Source organism: Leptopilina heterotoma, unplaced genomic scaffold, assembly GCF_015476425.1.
Source record: "Leptopilina heterotoma isolate Lh14 unplaced genomic scaffold, ASM1547642v1 Lhet_397, whole genome shotgun sequence".
In the NCBI taxonomy this organism is placed as follows: domain Eukaryota; kingdom Metazoa; phylum Arthropoda; class Insecta; order Hymenoptera; family Figitidae; genus Leptopilina; species Leptopilina heterotoma.
Genome location: NW_025111062.1, coordinates 595564 through 619451, shown reverse-complemented (window position 1 = coordinate 619451; position 23888 = coordinate 595564). Strand labels below are relative to the sequence as shown.

The 23888-nt window shown below is 32.2% G+C and overlaps 3 protein-coding genes across 4 annotated transcripts in view; all 3 read right to left on the bottom strand.

Annotated features, from left to right (window-relative positions):
• Positions 1-435: 435 nt before the first annotated feature.
• Positions 436-3438, bottom strand: LOC122506142 (ribosomal RNA processing protein 1 homolog). The gene is made up of 6 exons (XM_043618147.1): positions 3102-3438; positions 2463-2686; positions 2212-2382; positions 1946-2128; positions 1028-1864; positions 436-944 (listed from the first exon to the last, which is right to left on the bottom strand). The coding sequence occupies exons 1-6, from the start codon at positions 3346-3348 to the stop codon at positions 714-716; spliced, it is 1893 nt and encodes a 630-aa protein (XP_043474082.1). The 5' UTR covers positions 3349-3438; the 3' UTR covers positions 436-713.
• Positions 3439-3937: 499 nt separating this feature from the next.
• LOC122506158 (mediator of RNA polymerase II transcription subunit 14) lies at positions 3938-12788 on the bottom strand. 2 transcript variants are annotated; one of them, XM_043618186.1, is made up of 24 exons: positions 12634-12788; positions 11875-12101; positions 11614-11746; positions 11362-11535; positions 11159-11284; positions 10783-10962; positions 10334-10527; positions 10143-10260; positions 9929-10070; positions 9645-9849; positions 9386-9545; positions 9100-9307; positions 8646-8854; positions 8308-8554; positions 8004-8147; positions 7618-7934; positions 7055-7249; positions 6739-6993; positions 6418-6664; positions 5976-6346; positions 5692-5850; positions 5313-5582; positions 4982-5242; positions 3938-4882 (listed from the first exon to the last, which is right to left on the bottom strand). In XM_043618186.1, the coding sequence occupies exons 2-24, from the start codon at positions 12021-12023 to the stop codon at positions 4715-4717; spliced, it is 4632 nt and encodes a 1543-aa protein (XP_043474121.1). In that variant the 5' UTR covers positions 12024-12101; positions 12634-12788; the 3' UTR covers positions 3938-4714. The 2 variants fall into 2 exon arrangements, with proteins under 2 accessions (XP_043474121.1, XP_043474122.1); XM_043618187.1 differs by having other exon boundaries at positions 8646-8821.
• Positions 12789-14559: 1771 nt separating this feature from the next.
• The window catches only part of LOC122506195 (elongation factor-like GTPase 1), a 131443-nt gene continuing 122114 nt past the window's right edge, over positions 14560-23888 (bottom strand). The window contains exon 5 of the mRNA XM_043618245.1: positions 14560-15193. Coding sequence (XP_043474180.1) covers positions 15005-15193 — 189 coding nt within the window. The 3' untranslated portion in view covers positions 14560-15004. The remainder of the gene's footprint in view (positions 15194-23888) is intronic.

Below are 23888 nucleotides of genomic sequence, written 5' to 3'. Positions count from 1 at the left end.
ACTTTAAGCGTCAAAAAAACGTTTCAGAATCAAAGTACAAAAAAAATGGTTTATGTTATTTAGAGTTTTTGAAAAAGTTTAATTTTCCATTTTTTAGAATTTTGGATGTAATGTAATGACTTGAAGATGAGTAATTTTGAATAATAATTGATTCTCTTTCTGTATTTTTACTTAAAAAATTAAAAACATAACCTCAAAGTTTTTGAAACCTTTCTTCGGAGCGCGACACATTTTATACCAAAAAAGTGGTATTGAAAGTCAAAATAGACGCAAATTTGGAAACAAGTCGAAAAAATTCGCCTTTTTTGAAAATAGTCGGGAAAAATCCAAAGTTATACTACACGAGGCCTGAATTTATCTAATTAATTGTGAAACAAAACATTATCTGATAGAATTAAAAAAAGAGAACTATATAATATTAGAATAAAACTCGGATTTGTTTTTGGTAGTCTAATGAAGATAAGCGAAATTCATTTATTTGAAATATTTACAAGTCGACAAATCTGTTGGTCGAATTTCTAATAAAATTCAAGTGAAAGAACGGGATTTAATGCGATAAAAATTATGTATATGTACATCTGTAACCAGTTTTCTGTACAAATTAACCATTGTCACAGATGGAAGATAAAAAATATAATAGATGTTCAAATGTCACTGTTTTTTCACTGACCACTTGAATTGCCTTTTCTTCCCTTGTCTCACAAAAAAATGATTTAACGATGACAATTTTTGTTGTAAAATGGATTTATCGGGCTTGGCAAAGGACTTGGTTTCAAAACACCACATCGAGGTTTTCGATTGGCGTCATAAGGAATCGCGGGACTTTGTCGAATCTGTTGAAAATATTCCGATGTATGTTGCGCTGTGTTTTTCTGCAACATTATTTTCACTCTCTTCTTATTTGGTGTGAAATTCATCGCTTTCACGTCAAAACAGCCTAATTTCTGTAAAAGTAGAACAAAAAGTTAATAAAAGTTTTTTTAACAGTAAAAATACTTGTGAACCTTGTGAAGGAGTATTTGCTTACCCTATTTTGATCCTCGAGTTTTGTGAGAACGGGCCTCAAAGTAGGAAGTTTAGAGTTCTTCAAAGACTCTGTTAAAACTGTCAAAGCAATGCTGTTTTGCTTCTTTTGTAGTTCCTCAAAGTTTAAAGATTCATTGGGTTCGGCGATGGAAACGTCCCAGTCTCCACAAGTGCCGAATTCCGATTCCTTACTTTTCTTTCTGTGCTTCTTCTTCTTTAGTTTTCCATTCATAACGATTGACTCCAAATTTGTGATTTTCGCCTTTTTCTTCAAATTATTCGACTTTGGGTTTGAACTCGACGCCTCGGATTCTTCAACCTTTCTTTTTCTTTTGACAACTTTTTCTATTGTCAACTTTTCATCATTATTTTCACTTTCATCTTCCGCAAAAATTTCCTCGTCATTCTTGCGTTTTCGTTTTCGCAACGATTTATTTGAATCTGCATACAATTCTTCTTCGAATTTCAGAAGATCCAACGCTGCCTTCTTATTGTTATTCTTCTTCTTCAGTGAGACCTGAATTTCCTTGACGCCAATGGGCATTTCTCCACTCGCCACAAGAGTAAATTCTTTTGCAAGTCGTACTATTTGTCGACGAGATTTGGTTGTTGACGATGGAAGAAACCTGTATTCGAGAAGTAAATTAGTTATTTGTTGTGGATCAAATGTAATTTGCGGAATTTCCACGTCAACTCTTCCTGCTCGTGGATCGAGAGGATGGTCAGATGGACCTGCAACCTCTTCGTCAGAACTGTGGCCAATGTTATTTAAATCTGCCTCACTGTCTGATAAATCGACTTTTTTCATTACGTCAATTACGCCACAGGGGAAACCTGCCTGTAAACAAGAAACTTGTTAGAAAAATCCAAAAAATCCATGTCTAAATGAAATGTTTATTTATTTCATTCCTTTACTCACCTTTCTCCAGGCATCGAATTTTTCTAGATAATCCATTCCAACGTTCGATTGAAATATTAAATACCTAAAGATATTCTTGACAATGTGCCTCATTTGCCTAGCATCATCAATGCTAGATAAGTAGACAGCAAAAGGCCTCACCAATTCAGTAACTATATCTTCACTAATTACTCCATTACTTACCTGAAAATAAGAAAACAAATACAATAAATTGTCAATTTTGTTATCAGCAAAGTTATTTTTCTACAAACAAGAATCTGTCTTACTTTGGCGAGTTCTTCCATAAACACCTCAACTATTTGCAACTTAAGACCTAGGGAATTTTTCGTAGCAACCAAGAAATCTTGCAATATCTTTGCAAATTCAATGATGAGGTCCTTGTTCCACTCGTGCTTCTTGCACATCTCAAATGTCTGTCGAATAATCCTTCTCAACAACTGAAAATTTAATGAAAATAAAGTCAATAATTATTCCGTTCGCAGTTTGAATAAGCAATTAATTTGAAATATAAATTTACCATTTCGAATTTATCGATTCTGTATCTATCGATACCAAACCATTCGGTAGAGAGACTTTCAAAGGTACATTTAATGTAAAGTAGCGCAGTTTTCATTGTTGAAAAGCAATGTACAATTTTGCTGATTGATTCCGCTAGTTCTTCCTGAACTAATGGTTTATCCGACATCCACATGCAATAATATAAACCTTTCCATAATCTTACAAAATCCGCTTCTGTAAATGCTGCAAAAAAAAAGAATTTTTTCAATTAAATCCAAATTCACTGATATAAATTACATTAGGAACTAAATAAATAATTAAAACTAACAACTAAACTAAACTAGTGAAAAATAAATTTTAATTGAAGAAACTCCAAACACAACTTGCTGACAAATAAACTATAAATTCTAAATGTAAACATATTTACTGGGAAAAGTTTACAATTTTGTCTGCAAACACACACAAGCACACGCGCCAACACACGCAGACCACTTTAAGGTTAAGTGATTAATTATACACGTATATGTATTGAAACATTTTGTACTACAAGGGAATGTTTCCAATTCAAGTCTTGAGTTAAAAGTTAAAACATTGTCGAGCATATGGCACGCGTGCAACTGGAAATATTAAATTTCCAAAAAATAAAATTGAAACTTACCGAAAGAACTCTGAGCGCGAACAGTTAACCATTTTTTCAGATTTTTAAGCACTTTATCGCGCACCTTTTTGTCTTTGCTGGCGAGTAACCTAGCAAACTTGATCTCCTGGGCAATAATCAGTGCTTTACCACTTTTCTCCTGCTTCACATTCACCACCTTTTGTTGCATATTGCATTTTGGAATTTGCTTCTTTTTCTTTTGTTTCGACGAAACGGCCGTGCACCTCGTTGGTTTTTTAATTCCCATTTTTTTTCCACAAGCCAAGAAACAAATTTTTTGGCAAAGCGAGCACACGCGCGTGGCAAATGCAAAGGAAAAATCGACGCTTCACGCAACAGTCTGCGCAAGTTTTCAAAAGAAAAAAAGCTGCTTTACCGTTAAGGCCGATATCACAATTAATTCGACTCAGGGTTGGGCATGTTTCACCTAGAAAAAAAAAATTCATTCGGATTTCGGAACAAAAAAATTACTGGAGTGCAATGTTTTTTTAACAATAATAAAAATCGAGTTACTTAATCAAATACGTGATAAAATGTAATTAATCTGCGTATTTTTTCATAATGTTCCGACACTTTCTTGTAGAACGATCTTTAATGGGAATTTAACTCTAGCGCCATCTACGATGAAAATTTTTCTTTTTCTTTTTAATTTTCCTACGCAGTTATTTTTTTTATGAGAGAAAAAAGGATAGAAACATATTTCCATTCTTCTTTCTCTCATGTAAAAATTAAGACGTTTTCATCTTAATTTTTCCATGAGAGAGAAAAAAGAAGGTTTAGTTAATAATTAACAGAAAAAAAGAATACGAAAAGTGAACTAAATGTACAAATCTCCATTATACTTAAATATTATATTTACAATAATTTCCAGTGTACAACTTACTGTATTTGAAGTTCATTAAATCTACATTGCATAGAAGTAGAAATTCGCCCATTCATTAATTCCTATTTTTCCGCGTTTCTTCGTAAAATTTTCTCATTACACTCAAAAATACTGTGCCGTATTTTTCTACTCGAAAAATAAAATATAATTCTAAAAACAAAAATCAGCGTGACACGTACAATAAATTCTCCTTTACACAATTCTCTTTTCAAATAGTATCACAGTTTTAAAATTAAATAGTCTCTTCACTTGCATATCTAGATTAATATTTTACACAATATACTATATACGTATATATTATAATTATATTTCGAAAATAAATTTCAATTCATTTTGTGTGTAAAGATTAATTGATTTTTCTGCTTTCAAAAAAATCCAATTCAAGATGTATTATTCTATTCTATCTATGAATAAAATGAATAAAATGAATAAAATGTCTTTTTATGAAGAAACACAAAGATTGTTCGATTAATAATAAATAAATGAGAGAAAACATTTTCTCTCTCTCACTCTTTCTAGATTCAGTCGAGAATTGAATACTTTTCATTTTTTCTAAAGTATTTTGGACCGCGAGTGTATTTATGAAGTTTGTGTAAAAATATACCTATGTGAGTGATATACTCTCCCAAGTATTCCCAGAGCGCGTTTTGTGTATTTTTCGAAACACTTAATTGATCCACGAGGGATTAGTGTTTTGTACACAGACGGGATTAGGAGAGTAAAGCAAGTCCTATTGGGGCGGTCCGCCCATCATGCCTATCGGTGGCATTCCTTGAATACCATAAGGTCCTTGCGGTGGTCCTTGACCTCCGGACATTGGCGAGTGCAACTGCATAGCGGGACTTTGAATCTGTTGGGTCGAAGTTACTTGTCCGCCTCCCATCGAGCCAACCACTTGCTACAAGATATCAAATAATTACTTCTATTTCTGTATTTTTACTCCAAAAATTGAACATAACCTCAAATTTTTTGCTTCTTGCGTGTAGAATGAATTTACCTGAGTAAGCACTGGCGGTTCCGAGGGCAGAGTCAAACTAGCGAGAAGATCTCTGACAGCTGGGAAAATTGAGCATTCCGAATGAATCGTGGTGTATTCGGCGAATCTTTTTAAGTGCATGGACGCTGCGCTTATCCATGGACCACCGGCGTCTCTCTTCTCAGCGAGACTCAATATATTTGTGGTCAAATCGTAAACCAATGGCAATACCAACGAAGGCGGTTCGCCTTGATAAGGAACTCCAATTCTCGTTATTTGCAACTAAAAACGGAATTAGAAATCATTAAAATGGAAAAAAAATTATTTATAGAATTTAAATTGAAATACTCACGAAGAAAAGAACACGATTTTTGCAAATTAAGACGGAAGCAGTGCCAATTGGAATGAGAGGCAGTGCAGAGGGTGGAACCCGCAAACACCACTGAACGGACCATTTTAATTGCTGTTGCTGCACCAGCGACGGTACCAATTCGAGTTTCATTATTTGAATGAAATCCTTTAGAATATTGAACGGTAAGTTTAGCATTTTTCCAAATCCATTTAGCGCATTTGGCTTGTACGGTGGAGCTGCCGCTCGAGTGTCGAAGAATTTTTCAAGAATCTAGAATCAATTTTCATATTGAATGAATTGAATTTAAGGACATTGACATCATATTGACATATTTGAAATTTCTAGGTTATGGTAATAGAATGAAAATTTATTTTCTCACCTGTAATTCTTCAAGAGTCCACTGATCCTTGTGTTCGACAACGGGTTGAACTTTAATGTGAAGTGATTGTAAATGTTGTGGATTTAACCCAACTCTACATTGCAAAGTATCTACTTTAAAGTGAACGACTCCCGGTTCCGTACTATTGATAATTGTCAGCTGTAATAACAAAAATTTATTTTAGGCTAAGAAAAATATTCAAAAAATAGTCCAATCTAATGACTCGCTCCGAGTTAAGCAAACTCGGGACGATTCAGGTAATATTTTCTCAAACAATAACTCACGGATTCGTCTGTTTGAATGAAGCGTTGTAGTTGTCGTTTCATGTAGACGCATCCGAGGAATCTCTCAAGAGGCGACATGTCCGGCCCGGGCAGACCCGAAGGATGACCGGACGGTGCACAGAGTAACTCGAGGGCCTCGTGAGTCAAGAGTGTGGGCACGGCACCAGCCCACGATCTCTGGGGAAGAACTCGTGACAAATGATTGACGGCTTTATGCTCAGAAGCTTGGGGACTGTGTAGAGCGACGTGTCCCGGACTCTGACCGGGTCGCGCTGGCGAGGGTCGAGGCACGCTCGGCGAACCCGGCCAATTCGACGCCGCCGGTGAGGCCATACTCTGCGACGCCGGGAAGGGACTCCCGTCAATGTGACCTGTCATTAAGATTTGTGAAATTTCTCCAATATTTAGAGGAAAAAAGTAACTTTTTTTTTCTTAATCTCACCAGTTTGCATGAACGAGCTCGCGGGTGAATGTCCGACTTGAACGTTGCCGCAGGGACCCGGAGACGAGGTTGGCATGAGGCCCGCGGGACTAGGGACGTGCATTTGATTCAGAGGACTGTTCGCGACCAGTCCCGATCCTGGCGATGGATGAGGCAGCATGTTCGGAGTGTTGGGTGGCAAGGAAGGTGGCGAGGCTAAATTGAAAGACGTCGCCGGACTGCTGCCGAAGCTCTGATGCTGACTCGCCTTTGGAAATTGGTAACTATTTAGTTTAAAAGAAATCTTTCACCTTTGATAAAAGTTCTTTTTCACTCTCCTACCTGAGAGATGTTCGCCGTATGGGGACTGGCGGGAGTGTGAGGATTGCTACCCGATGGCGGTGTCAGTGGCGGATGGAATCTCAAGTTGTCTCTTTGCTGAGCTGGAGATTGCGGTCCGCCTCGATGATGTCCCAAGAAACCGACATTTCCACCTCCTTCACTGTCCATTGCCACTGGAGATGGTGGATTGTCGTCCTCCGATTGCGATCTTCTTCGATAAACAGCGCTTTCGTCGACGTATTTTGACAGGAAGGTCTATCAACCAAAAATTGTCAAATTATAGAGAATAGAAAATGGAATAGAATAGAAAATTTACCTTTAAGCCCTGAGTGGGTGTGAATTCATCGACAACGTTGCTTCGATCGAAACGACTGTAGGCACCGTCGCGAAGACTCACCAGTCCTCCACCTCGCAGTCTCAACTCCAAGCAATACATTCCCAAATATGCGATTCTCACTAAGCCGACACGCTGCGGCATTATCGTGAACGTTTGCACGGGAATTTGCGGTCTCTACAAGAAAATTGTGTCAATTGAGAAATAATAAACAAATTGTGACGCACTTTCAGGAAAGGTATGCAAACAAGTTATAGGTTATGTTCATGTCAGATTCATCTACATTAAAAGTTTCTGTTTAAGTATGTAAATTCGAAGACAGTTCTCCTCGAGTATTTTGGAGCTAACAAAAATTGGAAGTTAAACAATTTTTAATAGTAATTAACTTCTCTTTCTGTATTTTTACTCCCAACAAATATAAACATAACCTAAAATTATTTGCTTCTCAAGTATCTTTTTTGGGAGCGCGTCACAATTAATTAAAAATTTTCCGAAAAAACTTAAATAAAACTTAAATTTTAGATGTCAGAAAAATGAATACTTACGGAATTGTGAATGCACAATTGCAGAATTGACGGTAATTTACTAATAGACGTGAGAGGTTGAAGAGTTTCATTGAGAATGTGAATAATTTGTGCCAAGTTTCGCTGTTGATTTAAGTGCGCCTCCAGTTGTTCTTTCATAATCGAATGAGCATTCATCGTCGTATTGCAGGGACTTTTACCGAAAGTTAATTTAAACGCTTTGTCTTTTGTGCTCCATTGCACTGTGACAGTTGCTCCTCGACTTGATCCATAAGCTATCACTAATTTACTGTAATTGTACGATTTAATTGTAACCATGCTTCGTAGATTGTATTTCTCTGAAAAAAAACAAAATTTATAAAATTCAATTTGTCATATTTTGAATATTTTTTGTAAAATTTGTTTACCCATTTTAAAATATTCAGCAAGATCGTGAACGATTGTGTACAAATGAACAATTTGGGCCCAATCACTGAATAGTGAATCAACTGTTCGATTTATGTTCTCCGCAGTCAACATATCGTACTGAAAGTAAACCGGTCTTCGTAGTCCTTGAAAAAAATAATAAAGATAATAAATATTTGTTAAATTTTAGGTTATGCTAAGTAAAATGTTTCTGATTCTTTAAGCTTCCACTATGAACGAATTCGAGTCTTTTTCATACAATAAAATAAGGAATTGACACTTTTTCTTAAATAAATAAATAAATACCTTGTTCCTTGGGATGAGTACTGGACAGAGGACTTCCATAGAAAACGAATTCAGCCATCCAGGACTTGGCCATTCCTTTCGCTTGAACTCTTATCGCGACACTCAATAATCGTTTGAGAAGTGCGTGCCACGCGGAACTGGTCGCAATATTCGGAGAGGGTGCCGGCAATTGAACCAGTTTTAATACTAAAGCTGTCGCGTGAGCCTCCACTTGAAGACCTTGATGTGCTATTTCTCTCTTTGTGAGCTACATGAAAACAATTGAAAATTTATTTCTAATAATTAAAAAACAACTATTGCTAATATAATTATTGTCTGGAGATGAGAAATAATATTACCTCCTGTGCCAAAGTGACAAACGGAATTCGCTCATCACAAAACGCCACAACGTGCGCTAATTCAGGAATGAAATACGCCGGTAATTTTGGTCGTCGATTTTGCGGTGTACCAGTGACGTCAGTGCGTCCACCACTTGTTCCACTTCGCCGTTTATTGCTGCCCTTCTCCACCACTTCTGTAATGCACCCCCCATCTTGATCATTATTCCCTAAAAAATTCACCCATTAATCCCATAAAGAACAGCAGACACCGCAAAGGGATACCAAGCACAATGTTTCCAGATGTTAATTTTTATTCAATCGCTATTATTAAATTAGAAAAACTATTTAACAAAATACAATTGGTTATTTTATGTTAGAATAAGCAAAAGTTGTTAAAGATGAAAAACAGCACTGAAGACCAAAAAGCGTTATTTCTTGCACTAAAATTGAAAAACAACAATATCCTTCTTACCACTGTCGACACTCGTAAATGGTCCGTGAGTCGTGACAAATGTGTCAAATTCAATTAGACTTTGCACTTTGAGGTACATTTTCGGAATTTCCGCTTCGATATTGTCGTCATGTGGATCGCCGTCGATTGAACTGTGCTTCACGACTGCCATGTAGAACGAACATTCAATTTCGCAGGGTGCTACTTCCTTCTCCTTGAAAGTGACGATCTAAAGCAATTTGTTTACCAGTCAAGAAAAATTCAGAGAAAATATTAATTTCGACAATGAAAATAAAAATTTACTCACGAGAATGATTGCAGGATGTCTGTGCAATTGAATAAACATTCGATGTTTATTGATTTTCGACATCGGATGATCCGCGTGGTATAAAAGTGGTAGACGTTCGTGAGGTGTTGCAGGCAAATGCTGCAACGTTTTTTCACATCTTCTCTGAGTGATCCAATATCTAGGAAAATTGAAGAAAATAATAATAATAATTTAATAACAATTGAATTGGAGATAAACAACTATTTCGAGGAAAGAACCAACGAAAAGGCGAACTAACCTCAATTCGGAGATTAAATTCGGAAGACGAGAGCGATCTGTGTTTAGGGCAGTCGTAAGTTCTGGAACAAGAGGCGCGTCATATTGGGGAACGTGACATTGAAGCATTCCAGTATGTGTGTCGACAGTGACTAAAAGCAGTTCGGCACGAAGACAGGGTTGCAAAATCGGAATCGATAAGATGGCCGGAGATCCTGCGAGTGTACCTGTTAAAAAAAAGAATTTAATATTAAAAAAATATATATATTTAAAGTTTAAAGTGTGTGAAAAAGGAGCTAAACTTACATTCAACGTCTTTCAACATAGCTTGAAGTTCCTGCTTCAAATCGAAAAGTCGACTTCGAGTTCTCACATAAATCGTATGAACGAGAAGACACTCCATTGATAATTGATCCGATCTAATTGCTCTGTCAGCTATTTCCGATTCCTGTTATTACAAAAAATAATAAATTAATAATAAACGTAAATAATAAATTTTTATGAAAAAATATTCAATTACCTTGCTGCCCAAGGAAGGAACATGAACGACAGCCAACGGCCTTGCTGGTTCGTGTTGATCAACCTGAATCGACATTCTGTACCCGAGTTCTGACCTTGGATCTTTACTTGTCAATTCCCTGGAAAAATGCCAATTTTTTGAAATTAATGATTTCTTACACTTTCTCTGTAATAATAAGAAGTAAAGTTTACCTCCAGTAGGAAACAGAGAGACATTTTCCAGGCGTGTATTCGTCCACGTGAATGTGATCGTCCAGTCTGTCACGAATCAGTCGCAAAGTTTGAGAATAAAGAACTTCCAGTTGAAGCGATTGACAGAAGAAATGCAAAATGTGATAAACTTCCGACAGTGGATCTGAACTTTCGGCAAGTCTCGCTTGAACGACCTATACAAATAACAAGAATTAAAGTAAAATTTTTAACAAACTACATTTAACTCTTAATAATTTTCAATAAACACAAATTCCAAAAGTTCTAAACGTTCAATCAAAAGAAATTTATTTAATTCTTCTTCAAATTTTTGTACAATAATTTTGCGTCACGTACCAAAAATTTCGTTCAGTTCAACGTTCGAAATTTGTGGATCATACGAATTAAGTTTTGAAAATAAGAAAATGAAAGTAATAAAAATTGTTTATTACTTGGTGAACATAACGTGTTTGCAGTAAATGAACGAGAGCTTTTCCATCTCCAGTTTCACGGTCAGAGACGAGAATTTCAAGTTCCAATAAACGCCAAGGAACGCCTTGTCCATCTCCCATAACTGTCAGCGAAACGGAAAATTCTTGCTCAACGAGGAAAGTTACTCTTCCAGCATCGATCTAAAAATGTGTAAATAATTAAAATTCGTCAAATTCGTCCTTTATAGTTTCTATTTATTTGCAAATCTCGGGTTGGCTTTAAAGCGCAAAAAAGTCGCGATTATTTTCAGAAAATAAATCGAAAAATAGTCCCACTATCCGAAGATCTGTATTTCAAATAATTTCCAAAATACAATAAATGCGGGGGGAAAAATACCTTGAGATTTCTCATTTGTGGCAGTAAATTTCCAGTCACCAGTCGATGTTGAATAACTTGATTCAATCTTTGAAGAGTACTCTTCTTTTCCGAAATAGTTATCGGATCCGGAGGCACTATTCGTTCCTATTGAAACAATAAATAATTGTAATTTAACAAAATTAAATATTTTATTTTAAGGGACATTTAAGAGCGAAACTAACTTTTATACAAGTAGGTAATCGACTGTAAGTTCCAGTGGTGAGAACTTCGACGGCGGCAGGAATATGAAAATTAGGAAGTCTCGCGTGAACCAGTGTTTCACGTGCCATTCTTGCCAGCATATCCGCCGTGTCGACGAAAAGAAGAGATTGCTTATCTAAAAACGCCATAATCCGCTGGACAATAATTTAAATATTAAATATAGATGAAAATAATTTATTAAAGAAATTGTTCGAAAAAGAAAAAAAGCTTACGGCTGATTTGTCGACCTTCGATGCACTATTGGCCCATTTTACCAATGCCAAAAGTCGAACAAACAATTGTCTCGTTCTCGCAGCAAAATTGTAAATTTCTATTTTTCTCTCCATGTCAGTTTTTCTAGGAAGTCTGCAAAAAAAGATTCAAACTTGAATTTTATTCAAATTAAAATCTAAGTTCATATTTTACTTTTTCTTCGTCGATTTTAAAATTATTAAATATTAACATTTCTCGCTTGAATATCCAATTTTACTTACAATTCGGCGAGAACGGTGAGCTCGTGATAAGTTCGTTGAATGATAAAATCAATCAGCATTCCTAAAGAAATGGAACCTCCTCGATTTCCCTCCTGTGGTATATTATTTGCCACAGGAGTTTGATGACCTTCCAATGGAACTGGTGACATTTTGACCAAATAATTTGCCCAATGGGCTCTAAATTTCTTTACTAATTAAATCGCCTTCGATTCAGATGCTAAAACATTCTAAAAAGAAATTAATAATATAAAAATTAATAGTCATATAAAGTCATTCTAAGAAATTTCGTCTATTTCTCAACAGGCTCAACAGTTTGTAAAATAAAAACATAAAAAAAACTAGCCGTTGAATGTTGTACAAGATAAAATATTTACTTTGTAGTCAACATTAAAAAAAAAAACAATTTTCAATAAAGTAGCATAAGAACTGGTGGTAATATTTGTAAAGGTGTTCAAAAAAGAGAAAATCTCTCCAATCTGTCAGAATACATAACCTCCATAAAAAGTTCTTTAAAAGGCAAAATGTATACAAATACTATTTTTAATGTTTATAATTGTAAAAAGTTGACAAATATAAAATGAAATTGGTCATTTTGAGAATATGTTTAAAAAAATATTAGGACATATTCAATTACCGGAAGATGTGTAACACTTAATCAGAATAAAAAAATTAGGTGTAAAAATGAAAAAGTAAAAGTCGTAAAAGTAGAGATACTTGTGATACTTGTAAGAAAATAAATAACTACTTTCTTATTTTTACCTGAAAAAGCTTAATTATTGTTTCATCAAATACAAAAACCGATAAACAATAACCCACAATGCCTTGCACATTCACTGTAAAGCACTGAACAGTCACAAGCACACACATACACCAAGTTACACAAATAAAAACCTCCACTCTTTTTATTTTTTACAACGTTGCCACCGTTTTCACTGGGTTGTCTGAGTGTTTTCGAGATTCACGTTCAGATGTCAGTGAAAAAAGATTCTCAACCTTACCACCAAAATGCACCTATGAATCCGACATTAGGCTTTCTACCTTACCGACATAACCGAAGAAAGGTTGGCAACAATGACAAATCGCAGACGCGTCATTTCCTTTGGCGCATGTTGTCGATCTCCCGCTTTTTAATGTTTTTGCTTCGAACAAACATATTTTAATTGTGAAACAGTTTATTTAATCTTCTCCGTAATCGAAAAGTTCAATGAAAGACGATTGTGCAGATCCAAGTGTGGAAGGATTCAATTCTTGTGGTTCCTTTTTAACAAATGCGATGACGCGACGACGAATCGGTAAGTTATTTTTTCTTTTGCAAAACAGTTTATTCTTATGATTATGATTAATAATCTATCTTTGATTTAAACTCTCTAAATTAACTGAAATTAACAATTACCCAGTGACATTAATTAAATTCATTAAATTTGATAACATTTTTTCCGCAGTGTGAGAAAATGTTAGGTTATGTTGATTGTAGCAAAACAAAATGAATATTTTAGTTCCACACATAATATTAATCTAGAAAAATTAAAAAAACAATTGTTTACTTTGGTAGCAAGATTGTAAAAAAATAAAATTTCGGAAAAAAAACATTTTTGAAAAAGTTAAGAAAAATAGGGAAAAATTTTGAAATTTGGCGCTATATTCACTTCAGTTCTTCGAAGGTTGGCAACAGTGACGCCGCAGACGCGTCATTTCCTTTGCCTGGTTAGTCAATCTCCCGCGATTATCATTGTCTTCGCTTCGAAAAACATATTTTATTTATTTTCTCTCTGAATCTCGAAAATTGAATGAAATACGATATATTTTTGCAAATGTAATCAAATGTAATTATGAATTGACGGAATTCACGTGGTTCCTTTCTTGACAAGTGCGATGACGCGGCTTCGTCAGGTTTTTCAATGCAAGGTAATAATATTTGTTTTTTTAAGAAAAATGTAAGTTATTTTATTCCTTTTTTTGTACAAATAACAAAATTCATATATTTATATTGTTGGTAAATTATAAAAACAGTGCAGAATTAATTTTATAAAAATGATACACTGAAAAAAATGCGCATTTGATTCAAATAACCTTAAGTACTTATCAAATAAATTATTATCAAATAATTATTAACAAATAAATATTTACTTAACTCCAATAATTTATATCAATTAAATATAATAATATTATAAATCATTTTTGCTCCAAATACTGAAATTATTGGTTCAAATATAAAATTTATTTGATTCGAATAAAGATTATTCGACTCAAGTAAACATTTATTTGTAAATAAATACACAAGTAATCGGTTACTTGCATCAAATAAATCTTTTTTTCAGTATATATTTTTCAATCTATATAGTACAAAGTCATTGTTTTAATGTAAAATATGCTGCACTGAAAAAAAATTTATTTGATTCAAATAACAGATTAATTGACTAAAATTAAATATTTAATTGAATCAAATAATATTAATTGGAGTCAATTAACCGGTTATTTGAATCAAATAATTTTTTTTTCAGTGTGTGTTTTTAAAATTTGAAAATCTATCTGAAACTTTTTATAAAATGCGCTTTTTTCTTTGCTTTAGTTTTTCTTTGAATCGTAAAAAAGTACTTTATTTAATTTAATTATTTATACAGATTTTATGTTAATTATTTATTTTAATATTTGAGTTCAGATATAAAACATTAAAATTTTTTTTTCTTTTAAATGTTAACATGTTGTATTCAATTTATTTTCTAATTAATTAAAATCTTTATTAAAAATTATTAAAATAAAGCAAAATGAATCATCAAAATTTGAAAGAATCTTCTCAGACTTATAATCTTGGAGAAAGTTTGCGGCAAGCAAACTTGTTGCTAACTTCCAAATTTACTACTTATAGAAAGCTTGTTGCTTATAATTTTATTATATTAAATTAATATACAATATGTATCAACATCATAAAATGAAATTTTTAGCAGTATCAGCCAATATTTCAGCAAGCTTTCCATGTAATATTGAAGCAATAAGTAGTATTCTATTTGAATTTTTTAAACAATCGGTAGTTATTTCATTTATGAATTGTATTAGAGATTCTTTTAAAACAAAAGTTGTGATTGAGAATAAATTCGTTAATGTATTTTTTTCAATTATTTTTTTGTCTATTTCATTTATTTTTTTTAAGAGTTCGTTGTTTCTCAGCGTGCATGACGAGTTGAGAATCAACTGGAAGTCCTTTTCGCCGACGAACTGCGTCTATGTATTTTTTCGCGCGATTTCCACAATCAGATTTTTCCCCAAAATGCTTGTATTCCTCCTCTGTCGATGGTACCCAAAATGGATCTTGTTCGATAACCTGAAAAGGAATAAAATTATAATTATAGATGCTAAAATATTAATATTAGTTTGACTCTAGGGATTAAAATACCTATATGTTTATTTTATGAAAAAATGGTTTTTAATTTTAGAAATTATAAATTTAATGGTAGGGACTAAAGTAGTCGTTTTTGGTCCGTAAAGTCTGTATTTTGAAATAGTTTGACTGGTTCGAGCCCTGAGAGTATATTTGAGAGTCAAAGTTGTTTTGCTTTTTGAAATTGTAAGATTTTCGGTCAACACACACACACACACACACACACACGTACACAGGAACACGTGAAGGAGAATATAATTGCAGGTCGCTCATTCTTTCTTTTTTGTATTTATTTTGATGAAAGGAATGCGAAGTAGGTTCTCATTAAACGGCAACTCTTTAAAACGCAAATGTACGACCACGCGCAGTCGTTCCAAAAGTGTTTTCACTCACGCTCCTTAAGAATAAAAGAGACCGGCTCCTTGCGGCTCCTCGTGCGGACAAAACTTGTCCAGCCTGACGTCTTGCGTAAGCCGGTAGCACTCCGAATTAGGCCCCTTCCCTCCTCCCCTCCCCTGTCACCGTGCCTTGGGTTCCTTTTTATCTTTTTTGTATAAGGTGGCCTTCTTCCTGCAGGTTTTTACCTTCACTCCCTCCCAGCCTCGCCTCTCGTCCATCCTCACATATTGAAATTTATAAGATGCGGACACCTGGCTCTGGGGAATCCGACTGGAAAGAAATAGGCACCCGAGTCGTGATGCTGCGATCGTCAATGTTTGGACCAAATTTTTTAAACGTCGCGTCCCACTGAGCAGATGGTAGCCAAGAGTTTTTGTTTCAGTCAGATTTGTTTTCGTATAGTGCTTAGGCATACGAAAACCAAACGAAAACCATGAACGATGAACACACATCAAGTGATGCGTAGCGCTCCGAAGAGATCACCAGAGAGCAACCTGTTATGTTTGCCTTCTCAATGCGCTCCAGTTATTCAAAAAAATAGCCCCCACGTCCTTTAATTTTACTCTGACGATTTTCAGGATTGCTGTCCTTCTTCTTCTTCTTCTTCTTCTTCTTCTTATTCTTCATCTCCTTCATCTCCCTTTTTCCTCCTTTTTTTCATCTTCCTCCATCAAATTCAACTTCCTGCTCTTCCAAGAGCTCACTTTTTCTCTATATATTTATAATCATTATTAGCCACAAGATCATTCTACCGTACCATTTTCAGAAACTCATCGCACTATCCACTTATCATGTCAAAAAAAAAAATTACTTTTAATCACTTCTCAGAATTTGAGTAATCAATCTTAGAATGAAAAGACCCAGCGTAGCCTAAGAATGTGTGACTACATATTACTTTTCCCCTGAAAAAAATATTTTCCCTTAGATTCGAAATCTGCTAACTGATTTGCATATTAGGGTTGCCACATAGGTCAGGGAAAAATCAGGGATTTTTATTAAAAGTACTATACTGTAAAAAATTTAATTTTTAGAATTTATAAGAAAATTCTGAATTTTTTGTGTCTTTTTTGTTTGACTCATAATAACTATATATATATATGAAATTACCACGAATTCTAATATACAAAACCTTTAGTTTTTTTATTTCTGACAATAATTTCTTTTTAAATAACTTAAATTTTGAAAAACTATAATATAAAATTATTACTTAGAAATTATTTAATAAACAATTCTATACTTAAATATTTCAAAATTATAATTGAATTTTAAAAGCGTTTACAATTTTCCTAAAACAGATGAACTTCAAAAATAAGGTTTAAATTTGAAGTTTTATAAAATTCCAATATTGAATAAATTTAATTGGATTTTGAAGAAATTATACAAATGATTGCAGAAATTCAATTATATTCAAAAATATAATAAAATTTTTATAGGGATTCAATTACATTTATAAATAATAAAATTCTTTTTAGAAATTCAATTACATTTGTAAATAATAAAATTCTTTTTAGAAATTCAATTATTTTTACAAATAATAAAACTCATCACAGAATTTCAATTATTTTTAATCAAATTGAATCAAAGAATTGAATTTCTTTTATTTTTATTTTCCTTGACTCGGAGTGATCGTTAATTTTCACTATTTATTTAATCAAATTTCTCGAAAAATGTAATTATTTTTAAAAATTTTATTCAAATTCGTTAACAGAATTCAATTATTTAAAAATTTGTTGATAAAATCCTTTATTGAATTCAATTTGAAGAAACATTCAATTATTCAATAAATTATTTATTTGCATTTTATTTGTATTTAAATAACTGAATTCTAGTAGAATTTTCTAATAAAAATTTATTTTCATTTCATAAAAATGAATTTCAGTTAAAATTTTAGATAATAATTGAAAATTAAAAGCAATATAGCGTGAATTTACTAAAAATAATTGAATTTTGAAATTAATTTTTTTGAAAAAGTTTTATTGAATTTTAAGAAACATTCAATTATTCAATAAATAATTTATTTTTGTACATAAATAATTGAATTCTCGTAGAATTTTCTAATAAAAAAAAGTCAAAATTTTGTCTATGGAAATCAGGGAAAAACAAAATTAAATTTGTGTGGCAAAACTATCTGTTTGGAGCATTTTAGTTGAAAATATTTTAATTTAGTTTCTGAAAATTAAAAAAATCAGAACCGTACAGAAAATTGAAAAAGAGACTTCAATAATATATTAATCATAATCGTTTTATTTTCGTCCCACGAATGAACAAAAATAATAAAAGTATCCGAAAGAAATTCTTTTCAAAATTCTCATATAATAATGGATGATGGAAAGTAATTAAATTTTTATATGATGAAATAATTTTTTCTTATAATAATAAAGTCAAGTTCCCTTGGGTTATAATATTTTCTTTGGAATTTGAGGTTAACGAAGATAATTAATTCGGATTAGTTCGTAGAAAAGCAAATTTGCTGAGCTAATTGAATTTAACTTCAAAGTATAAAAGCGATTCACTTTCGGAAATCCGGAGTCATGCATATAAATATATACATTTAATACATGTATACATATATATATGTGTATAAATACTTTATACAGTCAAAGGGGGACGTTGAATAAATTATTATTAATTCCTAAATTCTATCAGACAAAAATGCTCCCGCAAGTCATATATAATCAAAAAATTATTATTTTTTTTTCACAGATATTATATATCGACGATGATTAAATATTGAGAATATTCAAATGATACAGACTTCCAGGAAATATAAATAATATATTAGCGAAATTAAATTACGGTAGCAGAAAAAAAAGGATCTAATAATGAATAAAATGAACGGAAATACCAAAAAATTTAGTGCTATTAAAGAAAACCAAACAACCTTTTTATTCAAATTTAATAGCTCTTTCCCAGAATTTCTATTTCCTCTGCGCGCGTATATCTATTTAATTTCCATTTCTGAGTATATAAATGATCACTTCCCCTTCAATTTCTATATACCTTTGAAAAACGACTCATTTTTTTTTTCAAAATATTAGTCAATATTTAATCATAAATATTTGTTTATATTTTATATATTTAATATTCCATTTTTTTCGGACCAATAGATTTAGAAAAAACTGAAATCAGTTCGAAATTAAAAATTTTAGGAAAAATCGAGATTTCTTTTTTGGTAATTATGCGCGGTAGTTCTCTATAGCTCGTATAATTATAATTGAATTCCGAAAGACACATTTACATTAGATTTCCTTTAAGGAAAAACTTCCGTTGTTTTGTTTGTTTCCACCATATAGCATATATATATATATAGGTAAAAGAAGTTGAGTCGGTGCGTCCTGTATACCGTTTGTGCAAGGTATAAAATCTCAACTTTTTCTCATATATATATGTATATACACGTGATAATCTTTCGACGAAGTAGTTGGCTTTACGTATTTCACTGTAAGCTTAACTACAAGCGCGACCATTAGAGACGATTGAGAAGAAAGACCGTTACTCCATTTCAAACCGATTCAAATATAAATGATATGTGAAACATGAAAGGAAAATTACTACCGAGCTAAAGTTCAAATTTCAATTTTCTCATTTTTATTTGCAACCTAAAAATTGGTTGTATTATAATTGTTGCCACGCTTTTGCTCATTTCAAATTCCTTGACTTTTCCAGGATTTCCAGGTTAAAAAACGGAATTTTTCCAAGTTTTTAAAACTATACATTTGTTGCCAACAAACATTTAATTTTCTTTTTCCCTGACAAAATTAAATTCCAGACAAAATTCTTACTTCGTGACTCTAAAGAATATTCTCAATCAGTTTCAAAATTATTACACAGAAAAATGTTCCACTGCTTTTTTTTCAATAAATATTTAATTATTATTTTTCCGTAGGAATTAAAATTTTTTAAAACATTCAAATTGAAACCTTTTTGAAATCGATATCTTCATGTTTTATAATAATTAAATAAAGAAAGATGACCGTCTGATAAAATCATTATTTTATATTTTATAAGAATATTCTTACTGTAACTTCATCAAAATTATTCTCATTTCAATTCAATTATTTTCTACAATTTTTAACTAAAATTCTTCTTTAAACTAATTATTCATTCATTTTTAATAATTTTTGAAAAATTTCTTTGAAAATTTTCAAATCCTTTTGTTTACAATTCAATTTTACGAAATTTCATCGATTATTCGGAAATTCTTTAACTAAATATATATTAGAAAATAAAAATTTGAATTAATTTCAAAAAAGTTCCAAGAAACTTTAAAACAAATTAAATCTACACAATTTTCAGTTAAAAGGATGAAAAATTCAAACTTTCAAAGATTATAATTTGAAACCTTTTCAAAATTCAATTATTTCTAAAAATTCACTCTATAATACTTTCTCTTTAAATTTGAATTAGTAAAAATGTTTATTATTTTCGAATTAGTGACTGACTTTTTGCTTTTGAATTTATCAACAAATTTTTAAATAATTAAAATTCTTTTGACGAATTTTAATAAAATTTTTAAGAATAATTTCCATTTTCGAGAAATTAGATTAAAAATTGCATTAAAAATAATTGCGAATCTCTGTAAAAAAAATTTGATTGAATTGAGAAAAGTTTTTGAAAATATTTGAAAGAGAATTTTTTTAAATCTTTTCACCATAATTAAATTTCTGCGAAGAATGTTGTTATTACTTTTGAAAATAATTAAATTCTTGCGACCGAATTATTAAATTATTAAATTTTTTTGCAAAATTTTATTGAAATAGTAAATATTGAAAATACTTGAATTTTGATAAATATGATTGAAATTAATTAAATTTCTACGAAGAATTTTATTAAAATTATTTTGAAAAAAAATTGAATTGTTAAAAAGAATTTCATTAAAATTTTTGAAAATAATATAATTCTTTTGAGAAATTTAATTAAAAATGTATTGACAATAATACTTAAATTCTATAATAAATAAATTATGCGGAAAGCTTTTTAAAATAATTGAATTTCTTTAAAGAATTTTAATAAAGTTTTTAAGAATTATTACATTTTTAGATAAATTTCATTAAAATTGTTATTTTTGTAGACAATTTTCTGTAATTGAGAAAAGTTTTTGAAAATAATTGAAATTTCGCCAAGAATTTTATTAAATTTTTTGAAAATTAATTGAATTTTCAGGAATAATTTTATTATTTATAAAGATAATTGAAATTTTGACGAGAATTTTTTTTAAACTTTTGACCATAATTGAATTTCTGTGAAGAATTTTATTACTTTTGAAAATAATTGAATTCTTGAGACGAGTTTTAATGATATATTGCTTTTTAAATAATTGAATTCTTTTATGAAATTTTATTGAAATACGTAAATATTTAAAATAATTGAATTTTGATAAATTATTGAAATTAATTTAATTCTACGAGGAATTTTATTAAAATTATTTTGAAAAAAAAATTGAATTGTTAAAAAGAATTTGATTAAAATTTTTTGAAAATAATACATAAATTATAGGAAGGCTTTTTAAAATAATTGAATTTTTTTTTTTTTGATGAATTATAATAAAATTTTTAAGAATAATTACATTTTTCGAGAAATTCCATTAAAATTGTATTAAAAATAATTGAAATTCTGCGATGATTTTTATTATTTATGAAAATAATTGAAAATAATTGAATTGCTGGTAAAAAATATAATTCTTCATGAAAATAATTGAATTATTGCGAAGAAATTTATAAAAAAAATTTGTAAATAATAGAATTCCTGTGAAATTGTTAGTATTTAATTAATTCATTGAAAATTGAATTTTTCTAAAATTTCAAATTAAAACCTTTTGAAGTTTTTCTATTTATGAAAATTGTAAACGCAACTCTATTAAAATTGAATTAATTTTGAAATATTTAAGTAAAATTAGATTTCAAGAATAAGCACAATAACTTTAGAAAAGAATAATTTTCCAGGATTATTCCGATCGAAATTCCCTGACTTTTCCAGGTTTTTTCAAAGTTTATAAAATTTCCTGACATTTTCAGGTTTTCGATGTTTCCAGCTAGGTTGCGTGGCAACCCTGTTTATGTTGCGGTTTTAATAAAAAAATTATTGATTTAATTTCCTAAAATGAAATGCATGCTGATAACTGGGTGCCGCAGTCTTAGCTCGATGCTTAAAATTACGCCTCCTAAATTGAATGAAAATAGTTTAGTTTCAACAATATAATAATAAGTTGAGAGAGCAATAACATATCTGCGGTTGGAAAAAGATTGACACGGAAAAAAAATTTGATTCAAGACGGGGACTTTAAGTGTGTATAGTTGAAAGTGTGGAAACGTCCGGTTAAAGATGGAAACGCCACTTGTTTTGTGTCATTGAAGATGTTACGGGGTCTCTCTAGGTTGTATCGTGACTGCGATACTGGATAAGGCAAGAGATTCAAGAGAGCAAGAAGGGAAGGGAAACGATCTTTGGAGGCACCTCGGGCGCTAGAAGCAGCGACACGGGTTAATTTGATGAAAAAAAAAATAAATAAAAAAAAGTTGGTGCGGAGATCTGGTGGAAGATCTCCAGGAAGAGCGCACGCTTCAGCAAAACCCACGCTTAACTGTGCGGGGCCCGTTGATGGCCCGTGCAGCGCGACCAGTGAATGACCAGTTCTCTCTTAAGGCGCTTTTTCCCCCCCATTTGGCTCTCGTCTCTCTTCGCTTGGCTTCATTCATTAACTCATTCTTGTTTACAGGAAGTTCCTCCTTCGCCCTCTACTCCACTGTTAGTGCCACTTCATCGAGGTCCTTTTCTTTTTACATCTTTTTCCTATATATCCCCCCACTGTTATTTTCCTCTCCTCTTCAAGACGCTTTTTCCTCCTTTTCTCTCGATCTGTCTTCTTTCGTCCTACTTTTAGACCCTTATTCTCCTTTCCAATGATGACACTACGCTATAAAAATAAACGACTCCTCTAGCTCCTGTTATCGTGATCGATTTCGTCCCATCCTTGCGACCAAATTCTCCGCGGCACTGTTACGTTATTAACAATTTTCGATATTTTACAATAACAAAACATGAAGTATATTCCGAAAAACTAGAATGGAACGATTTTAATCGATTTTTCAAGAATTTGACTCGTCATTGATGACCGAAAACTAATTAGCAAGGTATAGAGATTTTTCTCAATAATTTGAAACAGAAAGAAGAAACAGTCGGAGATGTCAAATTACAAAAGTCAGGGAAATTCAGTCAGCATGAGGATCAATAAAAAAGATGCAGCTAGGAGAATGATGAATCGCCAATCCGGTCATTGTGTTTCAAGAGGCATGTGCTTACTGAGTCAGCTTTTTGCCAAATTAAATCTGCCACGCGGGCTCTCGAGAATTGAAAAGATTTTTGGTCGAAAACTATTCCAGGAATGTGACTGAGTCCGTTCACGGGCGGTAATTGTGAGATTTTGAAAAACAGTATTGAACGAGTGATGTTGAAGTAAGGTGTTGCGTGAAGGTTCTCTGATGGTCTATTGATGATGGTTCACGAGAGGGAGCAAGAGAGAGAGAGAGAGAGAGAGAGAGAGGACCGAGGACTGTAGTAGAAAAAGAATCTTATTGACGATTCCATGAAGAGTATCATTCTGTAGCGTCAATATAGAGGCCGAGGGTGCGGGTTGTCAAGATGAATGGTTGTAGTTCCATCTTTGGCGTTTTCGGGCATCTCAAGAGGCTTCAGAGGCTGCAACAGACTAGGAGCATTGTGTTCCTGTCACCGGTTGATTGTCTGTATTGTCCGCGAGGACAATGGCACCGCAGGAGCTTGAAACTTACACCCAACTGTAGTCTGAATCGTTACCCTCGACAGTTTTCTCTACTCTCGAGTCGAAGAATACAAACCCCGGCGGGGGTTCATTGCATCGACCTGTGTTATCTCGCGCCACTCGAGAAACCAAAAAAAAAATTTTTATTTTTAAAACGGACCCCTATGGAGCTTCCAGAAAGTCGCCAACTCTTGGAACTACTTTCTAGTACCGCGAAATCACATAAAACAATCAGATCCTTTAATAATAATTTTTGCGAAATTAAATTCTAGCATTTTTTTACGATAAACACGGAAATGATATATTTCTATGATGTAGAAAAAGAAAGAAAAGAAGCGACATTTCTGTTTTCTTTAAGCCGGGAAGATAAAGCGCATTATCGCTTCAGTCATTTCCGGTGATTATTAGAGGAGGTATCTTGTCGGATCTTCTTTTGAGTAATGGTTCCTATTGTACGTAATG

Coding starts and splice junctions, on each gene's coding strand:
- LOC122506142 (XM_043618147.1), bottom strand. CDS start 3,348: ATGGGAATTAAAAAACCAACGAGGTGCACGGCCGTTTCGTCGAAACAA. Junction 2,383..2,462: donor GAATCGATAAATTCGAAATG/GTAAATTTATAT, acceptor TTAAATTTTCAG/TTGTTGAGAAGGATTATTCG. Junction 945..1,027: donor AACTCGAGGATCAAAATAGG/GTAAGCAAATAC, acceptor CTACTTTTACAG/AAATTAGGCTGTTTTGACGT.
- LOC122506158 (XM_043618186.1), bottom strand. CDS start 12,023: ATGTCACCAGTTCCATTGGAAGGTCATCAAACTCCTGTGGCAAATAAT. Junction 11,747..11,874: donor CTCACCGTTCTCGCCGAATT/GTAAGTAAAATT, acceptor CTTTTTTTGCAG/ACTTCCTAGAAAAACTGACA. Junction 5,583..5,691: donor GGACTCTTGAAGAATTACAG/GTGAGAAAATAA, acceptor AATTGATTCTAG/ATTCTTGAAAAATTCTTCGA.